Source organism: Mytilus galloprovincialis, chromosome 13 (assembly GCF_965363235.1).
Source record: "Mytilus galloprovincialis chromosome 13, xbMytGall1.hap1.1, whole genome shotgun sequence".
Taxonomy (NCBI): domain Eukaryota; kingdom Metazoa; phylum Mollusca; class Bivalvia; order Mytilida; family Mytilidae; genus Mytilus; species Mytilus galloprovincialis.
In genome coordinates, this window is record NC_134850.1 from 46485476 (window position 1) to 46510001 (window position 24526).

The following is a 24526-nucleotide window of genomic DNA, read 5'->3' on the forward strand; positions in this document are numbered from 1 at the left end:
TATTCATATTTCACGATGGCTTTCCCCGAGGGAAATATGATTTTCGAGGGTGAACAAATCTGCATATCTCTCGAAGCCAAGGGAAATGAATGTTTTATTCCACTGCCAATATATGCTACACATAAAATATAAGTTTGCAGACATTTTTTTTTATCTTAATTCGCTTGTTTTTGTAACTTAACACGACATTCACATTAAGAAACAGTACGGATCAAAAATTAATCATTAGTCTTCTACTTCAATCTACCAATACGCGGCCACCATTACTAAAGTTGATTATTTTGCCACTATTGAGTGCGAATTTAAAATTTAGACAAACAAAAATCTTTTAATGTTGTATCTAGAACCTTAAAGTCTTAAATTACAATGAATCTATGTTTTTGCTTTGGGACCAGAATATTGTCGAAAAAAAAATAGCGAAAAAAATTAGCCAAAAATTAATTAAGCCGTTTCCATGCAAGGAGAGTCTAGGAAACGCTCAGAAAGCACGATTTTGCGTTGTTTTTCTCGGAGCTTCGCCAAAAATTTTTGCCTCGCTACGCTCGGCAACTATGTTTTGCCTCACTATCAAAAGAGGCAAGTTACGGCCCTGGCAGTTTCTTTTATTATGTTGTGTCCGATGATATAATGAGATATATGATTATATCATCAGCAAAGAGTCTTACCCTTGATCGGATTCCCTCTGGCATGTCGTTTATGTAGAAAATGAACAAACTGGCAGTTTCTTTTATTATGTTGTGTCCGATGATATAATGAGATATATGATTATATCATCAGCAAAGAGTCTTACCCTTGATCGGATTCCCTCTGGCATGTCGTTTATGTAGAAAATGAACAAACGGGGTCCAATTAAGAATCGATCCTTGTGGAACGCCCGAATCGACGTTGATTGTATCAGATTTCCCCCTTCTACAACTACTACTTGTTTTCTGTCGTTTTTGATTTAACTACGACTTGTTTCCTGTCTTTTAATTTAACGTCTAAATTTGAAAATGATACTAATTTTCGCTATCGCTATGTTTTATTTTATTTTAAATCGTTGTGTACATTAACCGCGCGTAACGTCGCTCGATGTAGTCTCTCGGGTGTGTCAGACAACAATAAAATATGTAGTGCAATCTATGAATCCTGGTAGAAACAACAAATAGGTGAAATTGTAATAGTTCAGAGAAGAGCTGCCAGTTATACACTTAACCAATACAGCTACCAAAGCAGTGTAACAGCCGTGCTTGATAATCTAAGCGGACTGAACCTACAATTAAGAAATATTGCATCAGTCACCATGCTATACAAAATTCATCATCAATTAGTAACCATCCCTATAACAATCAATACCAAATACCATCAAAAGAACATAAATTTAAACAGCCATTATCTCCCACAAATTGCCATTATGTTCATTTTTTTTCCGAGACCAATAAGGTTGTTGAATTCTTTACCATACCAAGAAGCCTGTAGCCCAAACTTCGAAGCATTCAAGTCTGGTACAAAATCACTTATGTATTGCTAGATCAAATCATATTTTTATTCATATACCCCCTGACTGAAAAAAAAAAACTTTAAAAAATGTTTTTGAAATTATTGTAAATATGTTTATTTATTTTTTTTAATTCCCCTAGTATGCACCTTTTTGTAATCTTCGACATATTGAAGATAAGAAGTATTATGTAGATGAAGATATGCATATGTTCAATCTTTTACAGACACAATTAAGACACTTTCGAGCACGGAGAGTTGTCTCATTTTGGCACTATAACCACATCTACTTGTTTATATTAAGATATCAAATGACCTACAGGTTATAAAAATAAGTAAGTACCATTTCCCTACTTCTCTCTCTAAAAAAAGAAGCTATGGTGCAACAAAAAGGGATTTTTCGATGAGCCATCTAATGCGGTTCTCCCTAATTAGGAGTTAGCTGGTTTGAAATTTAAAATGAAAATGCTCGTTCCTTTCCCCTTCGTCATTAGTACCCACAGAAAAAATAAAAACCTCTATATCAGGTTTATTTAACGGAAGCTCTACTTGGTAAATGTATAATAATGGCATAATGAATTTTGCAGCACCCGCAATGGTTTATGCGTCACAGAAGAAACTGCACGGAAAATAATAAAAACATGTAAAAAAAAAAATAGAAAACAACAAAAAGAACAAGTATCAAGTATACAAGATCTAGCAAAATCATTGGCATATGGTAATCAAATAGATGTTATTCATTTAGATTTTTCAAAAGCATTTGATAAAGTCCCCCATCAAAGATTAGCCCAAAAATTAGAAATTAAATTTTTGCTTTGGCACCTTCCGTTGATCATTTGTTAGCGTTAGGCGTCCAAGAAAAATATATAATAACCTTATTGCTATTTAGTCCAATCCGGGAAAAACAGTCATTTACACAACTTCCTGTTTGGGTCATGCCGCCAAAAATAAAGGTCATCAGTGGTGAGCTGAGGGAGGAAAAACTTTAGAAAGAGACCATTAAAAAACTTTGATAGAGTATGATCCACTTTTTTCGAAATTAAAAATGAAGTAAAAAAATATTTTGTATGAAGTATTTACGGTAGTTTAACAGGTCTCACTAAAAAGTATCTTGCATGGTGCATTGTTTAAACAGGGTCCTAGATAGTTTCAACTGGATGAAAAAGTTGAGTAATTTTAGAACTTATCCAGAATGGAATAAATAGCGATTAGGTGTATAGCCTCTCAAGATGTCATAATTATTTGGACTAAGTATTAGGAATCAAAATTTAAATTGGATAAATGATTTTTTAGCTGACAGGCAACAGCAGGTATTACCAATGTTATTTCAACTGATCCGGCAGAGCTTACATTTTAATTTGCATAAGGACAGTCTATTTGAAGATGTGTGTGTTAAGGTGATTGCCGTTATAATTATCATTGATTTCTAATCACCTATTAGTGTGACCAAACAAATATACAATAACCATAACTGGACACTTCATTGGTGAGTTTATCACAAAACACCTATCAGTAGATGGACTGGTCAATGATAAGCGAACCGTTTTAACTCCACCCAGTCAAGTGAAATAAATCAAGTAATACTCAGGGAGCAGTTTTAGGCCCAACATTATTTTTACTTTTTATTAATGATTTACCAGAACATGTAACTTGCAATTCAAGACTTTTTGCAGATGACCTGTTTATTGTATAGATTTATCTAGTTTAGGACAATGGGAAGAGGACTGGCAAATGAATTTTAATCCTGAAAAGTGTTATGTTACAACAATGTGTTATACATACAAATGACATACATTTTGCGTATTTCTGAAAAAAGTAAACCTTCCTCTTTTCACTTTTGATTATATAGTGTACAATCATCATGATCATGTTTTAGAAGCAGTAAAAGACAGTCAATATTTAGGCGTAACTATAAGCCATGATCTTGATAAATTTGGGAACACATATAAACAATATTACCTGTAAGGCAAATAAAACCTTATGTTTTCTTCGTAGGAACTTGAAAAACTGCACACATAAGGTTAAAAACCTTACATACACATCACTTGTCCGTCCAGTCGTCGAATACTCTTCCCCCGTCTGGGATCCGTTCAAAAAGCAACACATCACTCAGGTTGAGCAGGTACAGCGTAAGGCAGCCTGGTTTAATGTCTTTAACGATTATAAAGACAGCTTTGAAGCAGTTTCAAATTTAATTAAATCTTTAGAATGGGAAAGTTTAGAAACAATAAGAAAAAGAGCTGGATTAACTATGCTATATAAAATAAATTGGGGGTTAGTTGAAGTTCCTAAGGACAATATAACAATGTCAGATAGACGTACTAGGGGGAAACATAAATTTAAGCAAATATAAAAAAATAAAGATTTCTATAAATTTTCTTTTTTTCCTCGCACTATTTCTGAATGGAATTCACTACCTGAAGCATTAGATATGTCTGACACCCTGGAATCCTTCAAAGTGGCATATCCACTCTAACATTTGAAGGACCACACCAACTTATTAAACTAAGAAGCCACTGTACATAATGTATATATGTTATTGTAAACGATTTTTCTTTGTCATATTAATTTTAAATTAAGTCCATATGTACATAGCACACAAGTTCCGGGAAGTTTTACACTCCTACCTAGGAGTCTACTCCCGTATTCAGAAGAAGAAGAAGAAGTAACAAATACTAGCAAAATTAAATACGGTACAAAGTAAATATAGAATAATAAGAAATAAACAGAAATTGAAATAATGCCCTCTAAGTCATATGTTCATATGTTATAGGACTTCTCTGAACCAACTTAGTGACAAGTTACCAGTAGCAGTGGCAGATTCAAAAATGTTCATAAGTGGGGGCTCACTGACTGCCTAAGAAGGGTCCTGCTCCAGTCATGCTTCAGTGTTTCCCTATATAATCAACCAAACTTTTACCAGAAATGGAGTGAGCCTCTGGTTACGTCATCTAATAACTCTTATGTTACGTATATTTTTTTCCTATTGTTAAAGGCCTTACAGTTGCCTGTAGTTGCTTACTTCCATTTCCTTTGAACATTGTTGAACTATGGTGGATAGTCGTCTCAGTGGCAATTATACCACATCTCCTTATTTTTATATATTAGTGGTTGATTACATGTGACATGCTTAAAGTTTGTATTCAGAGCTGAAAGGAGACCTTCCAAATTAATAGTCAAAAATGCAATGTGTTCAATTGACATATTGTGTTTTCTAACATGTCTAATGCTACACAGAAGCAAAATATAACATATATACATACATAATATAATATCATACATTTGTCATACACAGAAGCAAAATGTAACACATACATAATATAATGTCCCAATTTAATGTTAAATATTTCATTTATGGCAAGATTCAAAAGTGATGGTAATTGATTTTCTTACTAATAAAATTTCCTTAAAAAATCGGCATACCTGTTCTTTTCACTGTTATTTATAATTATGAGGAAATCATCTAAGTACAATTAAGTATATTGCTTATCATAATTTTTGGTAACCGTTTATCATGTTTATACATGTATGTCAAAAGAATATTGCCCCAAAGAGTTGATGTAAAAATTTATTCGAGAAAAACTGTAAATTTCTGATGATAACTGATATTAGACCAGCAACCATGATTTCTACTGGGATTTTTAGTCTGGAGTGCAATAGATGTACACTTGACTTTAAATAAAATAAAACCATGATAACTTCAGTTAAAAAAAATTCTCATCATTCATGTCATTTGATATGTTTAGGAAAATAAAGCTTAAGAATAGGGAGTATATATCCATCTAATACATCAGTATATGCACAGGAAAAAAAAAAACACTCTAAAAGCAAAGGAACAGCGTATATTACTTTAATATTTTTTTTTTTTATTTTTCAGTTTTACATGCGAACTAAATGCTTAAGACCCTCCTAAGAACTTCTTGTATAAATGGAAGAAGTGTACCAAGGAAACCAATTTCTGGATGTATTTTGAGCAGAAATGTTAATTTAAGCTGGTATGCAGCAAACAACCAACAACAAAGATTATTAAGGCAGTTTAGCTTGTCTTTGGAATCACATATTTCCCTTCAACATGATCACGTGAAAATTCAATATTATCTTTTCAAACTTGTGAGGAATTTCCACACATCTATTAAGTGGAATAATAAATATATTGTCAACCATGCCAAAGAAGGAACTACGAAATGCAAGAAATGTAAAACCAAGATAGAGACAGGAGATTTAAGGGTTGGTAAAGTGGTGATCAATCCATTGTCCAAAGGAGCTGGAGATATGAAGCTGTGGTATCATCCAAGGTGTATGGTGGAAACATTTAAATTAACTACAACTATGATAGAAAAGATGGAAGGATTTGGTGACCTTGAAATGGAGGCTAAAGATAATATTACTAAATTGATAAATGGTACAAGTTCAGAGTGCACATTATATAGCAATAAAATTATTAAGTTTTGTCAAAAACATGAAATACTTTTAGCAAACATTCATGACATTGTAAAAAGCCTTTTTAGGACTTTTTTTATAAAGGTAAATATTGAAACTGATTTCTCATATAATATTGGAACATGAAATACTTTATAAATCCCTTAATTGTAAAACATTATACTATACACAATTGAGTAAGGTAAAAGTCACATGACACAGTTAACTTCAACCATGGGATTTTTTTATCAATACAAATTATTCTGATGCACCTTCGTTTCAACAGAGGTTACCCTCAGCTTACCAGTAACCAAATAAGCTTTTGATCAGTAAAAATGCTGGATACTGTCTTTTTTTTTTTAGAAAATTCTAGGATTCTAGAATGAATTATTCATGCTATTGAAAGAGTACCGGTAATTGATTTGTACTATGAATTATATTTGTTGTTGTTTCAGAATCTAAGTCTGTACTCAAGAAAACAGAAAGCATGAAAACCTCAAATAGTGCATATCAGAAGAAAAAACCAACTACTTCTACAAAATCGTCCAAGAAAGTTTTAAAATCTATCTACTCTCCCTCCTCTCCAACAGACTTATTGGAAGCTGACATAGACTTATCTGCTGCTGGTAGAGGTCAAGGTTTGATTTGAATTTACAACATATATAAAATGTGTATGAATGCCATTGAGACAACTCTCCATTCAATGTCACAATGTATAAAATGTCAAAGTATGGCCTTCAGCACGGAACCTTGGCTCACACAAAACAGCAAGCTATAAAGGCCCCCAAAAATGACAAGTGTAAAACTATTTAAATAGAAATCCTGTCTATTTACGTGATTTAAATCTATATAAAAAACAAAAACGAGAAACACCTATGAACTACACTAACAAACAACAACTACTGAATAATAGGTTCCTGACTTAGGATGGTACACCACTATAAATTGTAACACTTTTAAGCAGATGAAAAATTAACAATTATAATAGAACATGTTTTTTGGTACCTTCAAGCATACTAGTATCTTTTTAAATTATTTTTTTCTCAAAAATATTGACCATGTTGACAGGTCTGGCAGTGCTAGCTTTTTATTTGTTTTAAAAGATATTGGCACAAACTTGCTATATCTTTTTAAAATAATGTTTGCCTTTTTCAAATTGTCAGTGACACCCAGAGATATATGAATATAAAGCTTAACAGTCTCTGTTATCTTATGCACTTTTTTTATGAAACTTCTTTATATATCAGAAATAAATTACAATGATTGTATGTTTATAATTGTAGAATCACTTAACTGTGATGTCGGCAATCCTGGTGATTCCTTAGAGAATTTCAGGAAGTTGTGTGAAGACATTGCAGCAGAAAAAAGTTACCTTGTAAAAACAAAGAAAGTTTCCTCATTGTTAATGGAGGGGCCTGAGGGAGGTATAAACCATATGTACACTTGATCTTATTCTGCAAAGGGACTATTTTTGTGAAACTTGAATTTTACAATTTCAATGGCAAGTTTGCAAGATTTTATTTTTCCATATTCTCAATTCTGATTTTGATTTTCCTTGAAGATCAAATTTACATGACATGCCTGAGGGTATATTTCCTTGATTTTATCTTAATAATAAATAATATGAGCAATGATTTTTGTATATATGCGTAATGCATATGCTTACCTATGACCATTATTTAATTTCACACTAATTGTATTTCGTTCTTTAAATTGATATATTTTATAGATGGATTTAAAGGTGATGCCTACCTGTGGTTGAAGTTGTTGTTACCTGGATTTGTGAAGCGTGTTTATAACCTTAAGAGTAAACAGTTGGTTAAATTATTTAGTCAGGTAAAATACAGAATATAGATATTAGAAGATGTGGTATGAGTGTCAATGAGACAACTCTTCCGAGGAGACTAAATGACACAGGTATAGAATGCTTGTTATTTTGGATTACTGTCTTGTTGACATTTACTTGTTATCTCCTTTTATCCATTCTCATTTTTCTGATTTGAAAATTTGTAATTCATCTTTAGGTCGGATGATGTCTACTTTTGATGTGTAATGCAACATTTGATTGGATAATTTCTGCCTTTAACCCTTTCGCTGATGATTCCCCGTTAACTGGGATTCAAGCTTCAGACAGCTGATGATGAGTCCCGTTTTACCGGGGTCGGAAAACCTGTTTTATATTTCCTGCTCAAAACAGTGCAAACACAAGTTATCTTTCTTTGTTGAATACCTGGATGAAAGTGTAAATATTGAAAACTGTGTCAAAATCAGAGGAAATTTACAGAATTTAAAAGAATATGGAAGAGTTGAAGCCAAACTAGTATACTTTTTTGACATAAAATGTCGTTTTATGTACAAAACACTTGGAATTGACATCATTCCGTGTAAGGAATTTTTACAGCCTCATTAAATTTTTCAAAATTTTGCCGTTTTGTGTTAAAAAATTACGATTTTGGGTTAAAGAGCAGAATTTTGAGAATTTCACCTAGATAATGCTGAATTTGAAAATTTGAATATTTTATGAAGAAAAAATTATCAAAACATGAACAAAACTGTGAACATGGTGTTAGTGAAGGAACATGATGAAATAACATGAATAATGACACAAATAGCTACAGACAACTTTTTATTGACATTTATTATGAAGATCTCCCACTTGAGTAATAGTAGCCAGGGAAGCCATCGTCTCAGAGTAGCTTCTGTCTGGGTAGCTATCGATGAAAGGGTTAATTGCATACTCTGAATTTAGGCAACAAGGTTGTGCAATCACAGTTGTTGTTTCCTTGATATTCCAAATGTTTTCTCTTGAACATTTTATAACTATGGCAAAAGAAAAAGAAAAAAAGACAAAGTTTGACAAGTTGCAACTATCAATTTAGGATGTCCATTGTTGAACTCAATTGCTCTTGCTGCTCTAGATCTCTTTGTTGGTTAACAAAGGTTTAACTGTATTCTACATGATGCAAATATGAAAATAATGAAATATGTTGTTTTTTAAATTCTATTTTCATCTTATTTAGATTTTGGACACTTCTTGTGAAGATATGGTAGAAGATCTAAATCAGGTAATTTGAATTTGTTTGGCCAGTTTTTTCATGGTACAAAATCCTGTGGATGAAATAAGTTTTTTTTAATTTTAATTCTGTCTGTCCTTCTCGTATGTTCATTTACATGTATTTATATGGCAGCATGTCCTTATATTTTCATTGTATATTTCCCAGGAACTACTTATAATAACTTCCTGAAATAAGCTGGCTTCACATCAGCAGGCTATGCAGTTAGACACTTTTTTTTAGATTCATTGCTCATCAATTTCCTGTTTACCACATTTTATATTCTAAACATAATGCCCAAGAATTTTTGTTGCAATTTCTAGTGACTGCAAATCAAAGATTTCAGAAATTAGTTATCATTCATCGCTTATCAACATCCTATTTACCTACTATTAATGAATTATTCGAACACATACTGGATTTATATAATATTTTTGTCACATTTGAATTACAAATAAAGGCTTCCTGAATTAACTGTCGCTCTACATGTGGGCATGCTTTAAGTGGGATACATTTGCACCTTGACTTTCCATGATACTTTAAGGGGCATTAGCCACAAGATATTTTTTTTTTTAAATATTTCTATTTATAGTTCTATGTAAGGTTGTTATAATTCTGTTTCACATGAGAGCTTTGCCAATTTAGATTTAACTGCCTATACATAATAAAGATATAAGAAGATATGATATGAGTGTCAATGAGACAACTCTCCATCCAACTCACAATTTGTAAAAGTAAACCTTTATAGGTCAAAGTACCACTTCAACATGAAGCCTTGGCTCACAACAGATAGCAAGCTATAAAGGGCACCAAAAATGACTAGTGTAAAACCATTCAAACAGGAAAACCGACTGTGAAACGAGAAATAGAAAAATACTAATTTAAAGAGTCATCTCCCATTATTTATTTTACATTGTTCATTGATCAATTGTCATTCATTTGATATATAATCTTGTGTTCTAATTTTAGAAATCTATTATCAGATTTTTATTGCAGGGAGATGTAGCAGAAACAATTAAAACTTTTTTAGAACAAAGCCAAATGATACTACCCCAAAAGAGAAGTACTCTTATGTTAAAAGAGGTAGGAAAAGAATAAATAACACTGGCGGATCCATCCATTTAAAAAAGGGAGGTTCCCAACCCAGGATAAAAGGAAGGAGGGAGTATTAGGGGCTCCAACTATATGTCCCCATTCAAATGCATTGATTGTCCAAAAAATAGGGTTCCAACCCCTAGAACACACCCTCCTTCCTTCCCCTTGGATCCTCCTCTGAATAAGGCCTTTTTGCAATTCCTTAAAAAAAACAATTTTTTACAAAATTATAGAAAACTGACAAAATTCAGTATTATTTGTGTTAGATGACCGTGAAGTTGTAGCGACACCTAGAGATGGTTTCTCTTATCTTGTGGTATCACAGTGTGCATTAGAATCAAAGTCATGCTTTGTTAGTTAAACTCCACGAAAGCAGTTTGAGAGAATTCAAAAAATCTAGCTCACATTCTTGAAGATATTTGACTGCTATTCTAATTTGAAATCTTAGTGATTTTTAGTTATGCTTCATACCTAAATACGGACTTGAATTTATATAATACAGTTGAACCTTTTTGTATCAATTTACATTAACTCTACATCAACAGGACTATAAAGTTTTCTCCACTTAACCCAGTATTTAACTTATCAGAGGTAAATACCTATTGATCAAAGGGAAATTTTACCAGGACAAAGAAATAATTTCGACTCATCAGAGTTTTCAACAAATGAGTTCAACACAACAAGTTTTGACTGTAACTTATTTGCATGTAACACATATCTCCAAGAGAAGAATTTTGATGATTGTCCTATTTCATTATGTTTTTGACTAAACACTTTATTCTTTTGAAGATTGATCAATATTTAGAGGAACTCACAAAGGTCAGAAAAGAGGATGATCAGATACAAATTCTTCAGGAAGTAACCCAAAGGTATAGCAAGATTAATAGAATTGAGAATGGAAACGGAGAATGTTTTAAAGGGATGATTCACGATTTTTCACTTTTCATCTTATTATGTTCATAATACCATAAAAAAACATATTCACCAAGTTTTATTTTGATATGAAAACTAATAAAGAAGAAAATCGGGAATTATTAATTTTACTTCTTTAAACTTCCTGACTAATGTGACGTAGTTTAAGTCTTTATGCATGCCGGGAGTGAAATTAATCTCATTAAAGTTTTGTTCGTTAACCATCTAATAACGCGATTTAAAGCGCATCCACAACTTTTGGTGTAGCTATTAACCAACGAAAAATAAGTGATAGCCATGCAACTTTTAAAATTAGATTGTAGGATTTATGTGTGGATTTTTTTTATACGAATTTTAGTAATAAAAGTAAATCATACAATAGAACATTTTTATGATTTTTTTTCTACAAATACTTTAAACAAACATATGAAACTGACATGATCGATAGTGTATTAAAAATTCATGTTTGTATTCTGACCTTTTTGCTTCATTCCAGCAAACATTTTCACTTGCTTTTACTGTGGAAATAAAAAGTGTATTGTTTTGTGACACTTAGTGAATGTTGAATGCGTAGTTAAACTCAAGGTAATTAGAAGATTAGCATTATGTAATTCTAATCTTTTGATCTTCATTTAGTGAAATCTAGGCGTCACGGTTCACCAGGTGTGAACAACATTCTGTATGAATGATAAAAGGGAGTCAGTGATAGTTTAATACACAGAAATGTAAAAAAAAGAATTAAAATTAATTTACAGGAGTAATAAGGTCGCATAATAACTGGATAGCTGTTGTATATTTTTATATTTTGCATAAACTCACTTTTAAATGAATTATGACTTCTGATTACTTTTGTAATAATTAAATACTGAATTATTTTAATTGAATAAATTTATAAATGAAAATAGCCTTCTAAACATGAGTGTATGAACTAAAATTGCTATTTTAAATTAGAATTGGCAACCTTTGATATTTCAAACAGATCATTAACAATTGCAATTATATAATTAAGTCCATCCAAAGCAATCTTTAATTATTTACCTAGTACGTGGACTAGTCTATTTACAAACTTTTTACCCCAATTTACACAAAATGTATGTTTCTTTCTTATGTTCAATGTATACATGTATATATTTTAAATTGCGCTACAGTTCCGTAACTTTCTATCCAGGCGTATAAACGAATGGTCGACAAGTGCGTACATTTTTTTAAATCAATAATTCTGGTATGTTCCAATCTGTCCTTCACTATTGACAAAGAGTATATATATATTACATTTTCCCAAATTTACCCTTGGAAAAAATATGAAAATAGATTTTTATTTCATCAAATCTTTTTTTTGTATTATTTATATTTTTATAAATAATATTCTTTACACCAGAAATCTTATTTATAAACAAGCGTATGAGTTTAGTTATGACTAGTATATTATATCACTTTCGGACATGCAATACAGAGATGTATATTATACACCTGATGGTTCAAAATGGAAAGTTAAAAGTTATCGGCCTTGTACACTGATCAATACCCTCAGAAGTGAAACGATGCATGAACTTGCAAGCCCGACAGGAAATCGCTTGAATACCTGGACGTGTCACCTCACACCCCTCACAATACCTTTGGGAGTTATACCTTTAGCCATGCTGGTGATCAGATGAGGATGAGGGAAGATCCGAATTTATTTGAATAAAGTTTATTACATAAAAGATTTATGAACAAATTAGATTTTCAAAAACGATTTTTACGGAACACATATTTATGATTTGAACTTTTGACTTTTTAACTAATTCCAATATTAACAGTTTAAAAATAACAGACCATGATTATTTAAAAAAAATAAGAACATTGTCCGTGTCAAGTTAGTTAGTCGGATAAAACAACCGTACGATTGACAAGATATCGACATGCAATTACGACTACATCAGGTTACTGTAGTTTTGGTCCTTTGTGTTTTATAGACAAAACATGGTTTCAAATCGGAGAAGATGACAAAATGGCAGAACGCAGAAAATTGATACTCTAAATTTTAAATCGATGGTGATCTCTTATCTAGCAGAATAAAACTTTTAATATCTATGAATTTGAGCATTTTTATACAGAATGGACATAATATCAATTTTTGATTTTTTTGCGAAGTTTCCCTTTAAAGGGACTACGACTCGATTAAAGAACAGAAAACAGCCCAATGCTGTCAATGAGTCTTCAAGGCAGCTACAAAATCTATCATCCAGAGGCGGGCTTCAGTTTTACTTTAAACAATAATATATTGTATATAGTACAGTCAAACTAAGTTTGAGCCTCAAACTAATTGCAACAGAAAACATTTTAGTTCTTATCTATAGCATTAAGCCCCAAATATACACAGAAAAAAGTCCCATAAAATCTAACAAGAGGAAAACTCAAATTTTGCATTTTTAATTTCTTATGGAAATTAACATTGGAAAGGGAGATAACTCTGCAAAATTGAGTTTTTTTTTTTATCTGTTTTAGGTTGATTTTCTTTTAAATTCATGTAAAATATGATACTTTGATGAGGTTATAAGTTTATATTTGACTATATTATATCATCTTCTAACGAAATGTACAAAACCGAATTGTTATGGGTATTTTTAATTTTTTGACACACTTTTCATTAAAGAAATTGCAAATTTATGACTTTTTGACCATTTTGAAAAAATGATTTGAATATTTAGTATTGTGTATATCTGTTAATTATATTTGTTCAGCATCTATCTTGTTTAAATTGCAAAAAAAAGGATATATACATAATTAGTTTGATTCAATTTGAGATTCTTTACCTTGACATGCTGAAAAATCTAATAAATGGTCAACTAATGAATTATGAAAGCTAGGTTGTAGCTTGATAAAAGATATGAAAACACCTTTATAGTTGTTTGTTATACTCTAAAGAAGGCTAAAATATCAAGAATTAATACATTCTGTTGAATAGAAGCAGTAAAGTTTTAATTTTGTAGCAATTTTTATTGATGTTTCTGCCTTTTTTAAGAGTTATCTCCCATATCAATCCAAATCTTCATAGGAATTTTAAAATCATGTGTTTTTAGCTCCTCAAAGTTAGGACTTTTTTCTGTGTATATTTTGGGTATAATGCTAAAAATTAAAGCTTAAAAATCCTTTGTTGCAGTTACTTCAAGGTTAGGGTCAAATTTATGCTTGATTGACAGGACTAATACTATGAGTGCTTTAAGGTTGTCTTTGAAGGACAACATCTATTTTTTTTAATAAACAATGGTAAACAGAAAACTAAATATGTACACATGATCAATTGTGGACATGATACTTAATAATAAGATATAAGAAGATGTTGTATGAGTGCTAATGAGACAACTGTCCATCCAAATTGTATATATTTCTATGTAAATTAATTGATACTATGATTTTTTCATAGTGACAATATATTTATGTGGTATCATTTTCTTCAACAGATGTACAGCTGATGATATTAAGATGATTGTGAGATTAATTACAAGGGATTTAAAAATGAATGCTGGCGCAAAGATTATGTGAGTACAAAAAGGGTTAATTGGTAGGAATTCACAACAAATTCACAATTACAACGCTTTCTTAACCTACTGTAGATTCATAATTATTCCTTGGATATCAGTTCTCGTTGTTTTCATGGTTGGAGTTGAGCCAAATTTTTTATCAGGTTTTTTGCAGACATTGGCAAAACCACGAAATCACATACCCACGAAAAGGCAAGTTATCTGTAAACCACGAAAATTAGACCCCACGAAAATAAATGAATCCACAGTATTATTAGCAGCCTTCTGTATATATATCTTATGAAAATAACATCTTAAGGATTTGACCAATAACTAGTACCTATATGGAACATGAATGAGCAAAACCTGTTATGTATAATCAGTTTTAAAAGGCCTTAATGTGAAAAAATGTGAATTATTTTACAATAGAGAAAACCAATAGTCTCATTTAGACTACAAAAAAGAAAGAAAAAACAAGTACGATGGACAGCAGTCAATGACACCTCTGGATGACAGGTTTTTGCCTTGGGAAGGCACATTTAGAATGAATTAATATTTTTGTGCTTTGATATTTATATTGGTATTAAGAAAAACAGTTCTTTTCACTATTTTGTAAAAACCAATGAATTAAAAAATACTTCCAGTGAAGACAAGAACAATAACTCATACATGTATATGAGGTTTAATATTCTATCCCCTAAAAGTCCTCCTCCCCTCCAAGAAAAGGAAATGGTTGTCGCCTAAATAGGATCTTCATTTGGAGTTTTTTCTAATATTTTAGATTGAATGGACTAGATAAAAATGCTTATGATGCCTTCCAAGCTTCAAGAGATTTGAAGGATGTTGTACAGAGAGTTAAGCATGGACAGTCCAAACCAGGAAACAGTGAACCTATCAATATCAGGACATTGTTAATGACACCAGTGCTACCTATGTTGGTAGGTTATCATTTAAGGGTAATCCATTGTCATGAAGTTTTAGCCTTTAATTTTTGTGATGGAGATATTTTGTAAAATTTTATTTGCTCTGCATGCTGTTCATTCCTAATATTGGCATCACACATTAGTGTATAGCTCATACGTAGGCTGAGCATGGTAAAAATTCATGTACGCTGCCAATATGCTAATAATTTTGGATGCATTCAACCTGTCAATCATATCTGTATTGTGTGCACAACGAGTAGGGGTGTACGAGAAGTGTACCTTAGCGTATATCAGGTGTTCAAGTAATGTATGTTGGCATATGCCTGTCGTGTGTCTTACGTAGATGGAATGCACGCTACGTATGAAAAAAACTCTTGAAAGTATTTGAGACGCGTCCCGGTCATATCTTGGGGTTACAAACACACCCGCATAAGTCTTTGATAAAGTTGAACGATTTTAAAGCATATACAACGTGCCCTAAACATGCCTCAAACTTATCTGTAGCGTTTTCAACGTGCTTGTAGCATTTGTATTACGTGCGTGTAGCGTACAGGTATACGCTAGACACATGCTTCAGCTGGATGAAAATTTTTATGCTGCATCAAAATATCCTCGAGATGTAGCGTTCACCAAGCGTATTTTCGATGTACTTTAAACTTCTGCAACACGCGTTTAACGATTGCTTAGCATTTCTCTGCCGTGCGACTAGCGTATACCGACTTTATCAATTTTCTCTGTATGTTTGGTGCATGTTGTCTATACGCCAATCTGTGACACAGCATAAGGCAAGATGTCAAGAAATACTTTCCTTCCAACATTTGTATACTGTGGATTCATTCATTGCTGTTCGGTGTGAGCCAAGGCTCCATGCTGAAGACTGTACATTGACCTTATACAAATTGTGAGTTGGATGGAGAGTTGTCTCATTGGCACTCGTACCATCTTCTGTCTTATATTCATTTTAGTATTGTGTGGATACTTGATTTCAAGGTTTTCACTAATTTTGTATTTATGCCTATTGGAAAATTGTAATTAAAATTCTTGGTTCAACTATACCACCAAATCTTTAAAAGTTTGTATTGCAGGAATAATATACACCTTATCTCTATTTGTCAACCATAACTAGACATCACAAAGGTTCCCCTTTAAATTTTGATGTCATAATACAAAATATCTGATGCTGCTATGGAACAGTAATGACTTTGGTAGTTCAAGTGGCACAGATTCTTGGATCAACCTGCACAGATTTCCAAATAGCGATAATTATATAAGGTGTATGATCTGAACAGTATACAATGAAATACAGAAAATTTTCATTTTATATTCTTATTCTATTCACAGGCTCAACCTTGCAGATCTATTGAGCAGGCTTTTAAAAAATGTCCCAATGGAATGTATGCAGAGATGAAATATGATGGAGAAAGGGTTCAAGTTCATAAAAAGGGAGATAACTTTTCCTACTTCAGTAGAAATTTGAAACCTGTTCTGGATCACAAGGTAGGTCAATGTTATAGAGCAAAAACAACAACCTGAGTATTCTGACACCCTACTTAATCTGACATTTTTGCTGGTCCCTCAGTGTGTCAGATAACACAGGTTACACTGTATTCATATTTTACCACAGGACTGTTCTCAAAGCATTTGAAGAATGTCATATTATAATTACACATGTATAATTTTAATCATATATTTTGGAAATATTCTTTTTATGTACTGGGAGGTTTTTTCGAAGTCCAAATTTTAAATCCTTTCTTAAATATGTATTTTGTAGCAAAGAATTACAAGCAAAATTAAATAAAATTCAATTATTAGCAGTAAAAAGGTTAAACATTTTATCATGTGCACTCTTGTAATTTTAGGTGAAGCATTTTTCTGAGTACATCCCTCAAGCCTTCCCATCAGGAGATGATCTTATCTTAGATGCTGAAGTTGTATTGATTGATAATGAAACTAGCAATCCTCTTCCATTCGGTAATTTAGGAGTTCATAAGGTGATTTATACAATCAAGATGTTTGTTTATTTCATAACAAAAAAATGAAGACGCCCTAATATACAACTTTCAAATTTGTACATTTTCCTGTTTCCTGTACATTTTCTAGTTCAAAATGATTTACTATTGATTGATTATAATTTGTGGGAAGTCCATTTTGTTGATGTCATGGTTGCAGGATGAGGTGAACCATGAATCAAAATGTTTAACAAAGTACAAATTTTGTATAGGTCTAGATCTGTATGCAAAAGTATGAAATCAAATATGCACAAAAATACAAGGTTTCCTCAATTCACTTAAGGTGGTACACAACACCTTTACTAAAATTAATTTGGCTCGTTTAATTTTCATATAAAAGTATTTACTTTGGGCCTTTGACAAAAATATAAAAAATTCAAAAAATTTGAACCAACCGTTTTATCAGAAAAATTACACTGGTTATATAGCAGTTTGACAAACACTAATTTTGATCATTGCGAAGCTTAATATTCCCATAACAACACAACCTAATTAAAACATTTAGCTGATTTTACAGAGTTATCTCCCTGTAGTGTTAGGTACCACCTTAAATTGGTACCCATGAAAATTAATGTATCCACAGTATATGTTATTATGTCACAGTAAGAAATAATTGTTCAATGAAGTCATTTTCTCTGATTGACACCAGGTTAACTGATGTAACTCATTCATGATTGTTCTATGTTTTATCTGTTTTGACCTTTGCATTCAGCCATTTTTTATGCTATTACTAATAAGAAAAAAAAGGTCTACAGAAAGTCAAAAGTATTACTTATATATAAAAATTATTAGGATTCATTGAAATAAACTATTAGCCTGGTTATTTGTAGCAGTCATGATTGTCCTGGTTAAGTATATTTACAAGTATTAACTATTTATCACCAGACATTTTTAATAATTTTAAGCAGAAAACATATAATGACATTGTATACAGCAAAATGTTTCTTTTTATATAATTTACAATAATTTTATTTAAAATATTTATGAGTGAATGCTTTTGTTTTGTTTAACTTTCTATGTTATAAGATATGTATTGCCATTTTGCAGAAAGCTAAATTCCAGGATGCCCAAGTGTGTTTATTTGTATTTGACTGTCTGCTCATCAATGGAGAAAACATCATGCACAAGTGAGTGGATGCATTTATTTTTGTTAATTTTTTATTTCATGATTTTGGCAAAGTCTACATACAACCTTATCATAATTTTTACTTTGTTAAAAATTTTAACGCTTTGATTTACCTATATGTACCAATACAGTCAAAGTAAATTGGTATCTTATGACTAAAATTGAATTCACAGTATGTCACTAAAATATCCAGTACCTGAATTTAGGGTTGCAACATATTTCACAGACATTGCTGGAAAATTACGACTGTCACAGATTATTTTTCTCAATGTTCTTAATTTTACAAAGAAAATCTGGTATTTGGACACTGAATTTTGACATTTAAGGGAACTTTTTTTTAACTTGTGGACTTTTATCTGAACAAAAGTTCTTTTATTTGAAATCCCCAAAAAAATACTTCAAATCCTTTATTGACTTTTTATATGCATATTGTAGACCTATTAAAGAAAGGAGGAAACTTTTACAAGATGAGATGATGGTTATTAAAAATAGGGTTATGCTTTCTGAGATGAGGCTGATAAATGTAAGTTATGTGATATAGAATTGCTGAGTTGATCGATCAATAAAATTGAGAATGGAAATGGGGAATGTGTCAAAGAGACAACAACCCGACCAAATAAAAAACAACAGCAGAAGGTCACCAACAGGTCTTAAATGTAGCGAGAAATTCCCGCACCCGGAGGCGTGTTCCCCTTACCACATCCTATTGCTATTATATTTCACATCTAGAATATGTTTTAACAAAGATGATTTAAAAGAGTGTAAGCTCTAAATAACATAAAAGTTACTTTAACAAGGTTACAAATAACACGTATTGTTTTCTTGCTTTGAACAGGTAATAAAGCAACACATAGGTCAGCTGTTTCCTGTGGTGGTCACAGTGGCAAAAATATACATTTTAGTAAATTTTGATTTTTAGTTTAGTTTTCTGAACAATATCTTATGACCTATACATCAGATATTTACTTATCTTCAGGGAAGAAGAATGCACCTTGGGTTGAAAAATAACCCTGTTGATTTTGATGTCATTTGGTCAAAGGTTAAAGTCACAACAATAAAACAATATAACCATCAGAATGTTTAAGAACATTCTTTTGTTTTTATCACTTTAACTTGCGTGGTTGGCAGACTTTATAGTATTGCCAATACATACCTGCCAACTTTTCAAAATGCCCATGGGGGTTTCGCGTGCAAGATGGCTGCCATAGTCCCAAAAAAACCTTCATGTGCGGCTTCAAATACATTTTAATGTTGTTTTTTGGCTTCTTTATACTTTTATAAGTCTAGAGTCATTGTAAAATTAATTGTTTTGTTTAAAATTGTGGACAAAATTGCTCTTTCAAAATTTCAAATTGGGAGCCTCCATGGGGGAAATCCCCCGCAAATAGTGACAGTTGGCAGGTATGCCAATACCAAAATAACAACACCTGACACAAAAAACTGTTCCTTTTTTCTACAAGTTATTGATCATTTCAACTTAACTAATGTTCCAAACTCTTTGTGCATCTGTTATTTTACAGTCAATCTTTACTTTCAGGATCCTGATGATCTACAAGACATGATGGATGATGTATTTAGTCAAGGTGTAGAAGGCCTTGTTTTAAAAGATATAAATGTAAGTTATAAATGGAATTATTATGTCTAAAAAAAAATCTCTCTTCTTATTGACTAAAAGCATAAGAGTCTTCTATGATAATACATTATATTCACTTGGAGAAAAATCATGAGAGGTTAATGTAATATTTTGAACAGCTAAAGTGTACCTAATATAGATATTTTAAGGAAACGTCAACGACGTATGTTATTGGTGCCATACAAATTCTTGTTTTTCTTTTTCATCTTGTTTTCAGTGCATTTCAAGTAAAAGGTCAACTATATTTGGTGGTTGGAACGATTGTAAGGTGTATATGTCTGTCTGGAAATTATGATCTGACCATGACCTCATTTTCATGGTTCATTGATCAATCTTAAGTTTCCCTGTTTGAGATTGTTTCTTAGATACTGTATGCAATAGGTCAACTATCTTTAAAGCATGTAATGATTGTAAGGTGTACATATCTGTCTCAGGCAGGGTACATCAGACCTTGACCTCATTTTCATGGTTTATTAATCAATGTTTTCTTGGTTAAGTTTGTTTCTTACATACATGTACTATTGTGCATAGGTAAACTTTATTTAAAGCATATATGATGTATGGAATATTTGAAAAGTGTACATGTATTTTTAGTTTGGTTTATCTGACCTTGACCTCATTATCTTTGGTCTTATTAAGTTTATGTGATAGTTGTAGATAAGCTTAATATTTAGGAATATCAACATAAAATCAATGGTTAGTAATTAAAGAAGGTAAGTGTGTACACCCTTGCTATCTAGTTATTTAATTTGATTTATTTCTTGATTGTTGATATATAAATATGATTTACAATTAATGATTTCAGGGTGTTTATTCACCAGGAAAGAGACATTGGCTAAAAGTAAAGAAGGATTACATAGAGGAAGGAAAAATGGCTGACTCAGCAGATTTAATTGTTCTTGGAGCTTATTATGGTACAGGAAATAAAGGTTAGTAAGGTTAACTTGATGAGGTCACAGCTGATGACTCAGTAGATCTAAATTTTACTACGAGACAAATTGTGGATAGAAAAACAAAGATAAAAAAAAAGTGCATGATCTTGCATATAGGAAAATTAAGAAGATCAGCATTCTCTGTGCGCTAATTATAGTTCAAGGAATGCAATCACAGATGATGTTTCAATTTTTTTAAATATTAGTTTAAGAGGCACACTTTAGCAATTAAAGTATTGCATTAGACATGTTAGAATGAAATAAGTGTTATCCATTTTAATACTAGCTTATGTATCTCATTTCAAGATAATTTTTTTGGTCTACTCAAGTGTTGATGGAGACCTCAATTTGTTACTGTAAATTAAATGATTAATAGCAGCAAGTATAGAAATACAATACCGTTATTCCTTAGTTGTTTTTAGTCACAGTGTCTAGTTAAGTTAGTGGGCTTTTATACCACTTTGTATTTATTTTTTACAATTCAGGTTTTTATGCCACACCTACAAAAATAGAGGGTCATTATGTTTTCTGGTCTGTGCTTCCATCATTCATCCATCTGTCCCACTTCAGGTTAATTTTTTTAGTCCAGATCTAGATAGTTCTTGATGAAGTTGAAGCCCAATCAACTTGAAACTTAGTACACATGTTCCTTAGATATGATCTTTATATTTTAATTCCAACTTAGAGTTTTGACCCAAATTTCATGGTCCATCCATGTATTATGGACACATTCTTGTTTAATATAAATAGATAAAAATATAAGAAACTTGAGTATATAAGTGACAAATAACTTTAATACTTGTGTAAAATTGTGTTTGAGTATAACAATTTATGATTTATAATTTTAAGTTAATTTTCTTTTCTTTATAGGTGGACTCATGTCAATATTTTTAATGGGAGCCTACAATCCTCATACAAAGAAGTTCTGCACGGTTACAAAATGTAGTTCAGGTCTTGATGATAAGACTTTAGAAGAACTACAGTTCCAGCTTGAAGTTGTGAAGATCAACAAAGACGTCACCAAAGTACCAAACTGGTTACATGTCAATAAAACCCTGGTCCCTGATTTTGTTGTCAAGGACCCAAGAGAATCGCCAATTTGGGAAATTATTGGAGCAGAGTTTAGTAAATCACCAGCCCATACAGCTGATGGGATATCAATCAGATTCCCCAGGATTGCTGATGTTAGAGATGATAAAACATGGGAATATGCTACTGATGTTCCAATGCTACAGGTATAGAAATGCTTTCAAAATAAATAGACTAGTTTTATAAATTATTTAAGAAATGACTGTAATATTTTTTCTATCTATGAAGAAATAACATAAAAAAATGTGGTAAATAACTCGTGAAGTGGGTTATTTTTAAGTGTGCATCAAATTTTTAATGTATTACAGTCATTCCTTATAATTTAATTCTAAATTCCACTTAAAGCCAGAGTAAATCATTAAAGAAACGTTGATGACGTCACATTCACATCACAAAATTATATATATGAGCTGATAGACGAAACACTGTCGGCCAATCTGAGACATGTTACATCCAAAATTAATTTATTTCATGTTTGACTCTTCTGTAGAAGAAAACACATGAATAAACTAATAACACTTGGTGATGCTTGACAAAACACACACAGGATTTACCAGTGCTGGCTTTGTTCTGATCATTTTATCTAACTTGATGCAGAGCTCCTTAAATTCAACAATTAAGACTCAATCAACTCCTCATAATAAGAAGAACAGAATCATGAATTAGGAGAAAGGGAAAGCACACTCATTTAACTTGATTTAGCTTTAGATATTGCAAAATTTTAACTCTGTGAAATGAGCTATTTCATATTAACCATTAAAAAAAATAAAATAAAAATCCTGCTTGAACATTTTCTTTCTTAAACCTAATAAAAAATTAATTGCTCATCTTATGAACAAGGAACCTGAATATCATGTATTTAGTAAACAATTATCATGCTTTATTTTTATAAATATTTTAGCTGTAATATATTTTACATGTTAGATTTTTATCTATAATTATACATACCGGTATTTATTTCAGGATCTGTTTAAGAATTCGAAAGAAGCATCTGACATAGAAACCCCAAAGAAAGGAAAATCCTCTCCAGGCACATCTACGAAAAAGAAATAGCAAAACTAATGGTGCCACTGTCAATAGTGAGAAACACATCATCACATGTTTGCTAGAATAATAAGCATTGGACGATAGGGAAAGTAATGGCATAGGTCCAGCCTCAACCGAATGGAGAGGACTGTTTGAAAACGTAGACTTGTGTGGTATCAAATGAAGTTCAAGAGGTTAAGAACAGCTCTGTTTTGCAGAAATACTTGGTCAAACTTAAAATGGAATAATAAATGATTTGTTATGAATAATTGATAATGCTTTGGATGGTGATTTTTTATTGGAATGAATAAACAATATTAACAATTACAAAAAATCTGATTTGTTGGAATACATCATGTGTCATTTTAATACATACAGTTGTCATATTTTGAATCAATAACTTTTATTGCAAGATCTCCTCTGAAATAGCTAGTAATAGTCTTGAGCATCTGAGATGATAATTGTTCCACAAATAGCAGCTGTGTGCACTATTATCTGTATAATATATAGATATAGGAAGATGTTGTATGCGTGCCAATGAGACAAAACTCCATCCAAGTAAAAGTTTATAAAAGTAAACCATTTTAGGTCAAGGTACGGCCTTCAACACGAAGCATTGGCTCAAACCGAACAGCAAGCTATAAAGGGCCCCAAACATGACTAGTGTATAACTATTAAAACAGGAAAACCAATGGTCTAATCTATATAAAAATGAGAAATGAGAAACATGTATGAACTACATAAGCAGACGACAACTACTGTACATCAGATTCCTGACTTAAGACAGGTGCACCATGCAATTTTTTTCAGTCAGTTCTCAATTTTTATTCCCTGTAAATACACAAGAGAAATGCCAATTAGGTACACATTTTGCCAATCACTCTTTTTATAGCAGTTAAAACCAGGCTCCAAATAAAGAAGTATACTGGTTTACATCTGTTTGTTCAAAGTTCAAATTTGATACCTGAATTTATATCTCGTAGAAAATGTACATTCTTATTGTTATACAAACTGACCATTTTTTTGCCTGCATTTTGATCCAATTAAAAAGTTGCTTGATAGGTTTCTAATGACAATATCTATTTCAAAATTCTTTTCCAATGGAAGGTACATTTTGTGATCACTTCTGATCAATGAAGTGTTCATTGGAATACAAACACACTTGGCCAAGACATTCACCTTATGTTTGATTACTAAGTCTTGAGAGATAAAAATACCAGAGTTTATATACTTCATAGAAATATAGCAAAATAAACCAATATTTTAGGCTCACCTGACCGTATAAGCTATTAGCATCATTTAGTATCTATAGTTGTCTTCCATCATCTAA

At 31.6% G+C, this 24526-nt stretch overlaps 1 protein-coding gene across 1 annotated transcript; it reads left to right on the top strand.

Moving 5' to 3' along the window:
- The first annotated feature begins 1941 nt into the window (after nucleotides 1–1941).
- LOC143056784 (DNA ligase 3-like) lies at nucleotides 1942–23532 on the top strand. Its single transcript, XM_076229947.1, has 18 exons — nucleotides 1942–2028; nucleotides 5354–5878; nucleotides 6351–6533; nucleotides 7179–7319; nucleotides 7625–7731; nucleotides 8916–8960; nucleotides 9945–10031; nucleotides 10833–10912; nucleotides 14399–14476; nucleotides 15240–15396; nucleotides 16723–16878; nucleotides 17241–17372; nucleotides 18438–18517; nucleotides 18952–19039; nucleotides 20054–20131; nucleotides 20955–21078; nucleotides 21952–22316; nucleotides 23134–23532. The coding sequence occupies exons 2-18, from the start codon at nucleotides 5371–5373 to the stop codon at nucleotides 23221–23223; spliced, it is 2499 nt and encodes an 832-aa protein (XP_076086062.1). The 5' UTR covers nucleotides 1942–2028; nucleotides 5354–5370; the 3' UTR covers nucleotides 23224–23532.
- The last annotated feature ends 994 nt before the right edge of the window (nucleotides 23533–24526 follow it).

Coding starts and splice junctions, on each gene's coding strand:
- LOC143056784 (XM_076229947.1), top strand. CDS start 5,371: ATGCTTAAGACCCTCCTAAGAACTTCTTGTATAAATGGAAGAAGTGTA. Junction 16,879..17,240: donor AACCTGTTCTGGATCACAAG/GTAGGTCAATGT, acceptor TTGTAATTTTAG/GTGAAGCATTTTTCTGAGTA. Junction 22,317..23,133: donor CTGATGTTCCAATGCTACAG/GTATAGAAATGC, acceptor TATTTATTTCAG/GATCTGTTTAAGAATTCGAA.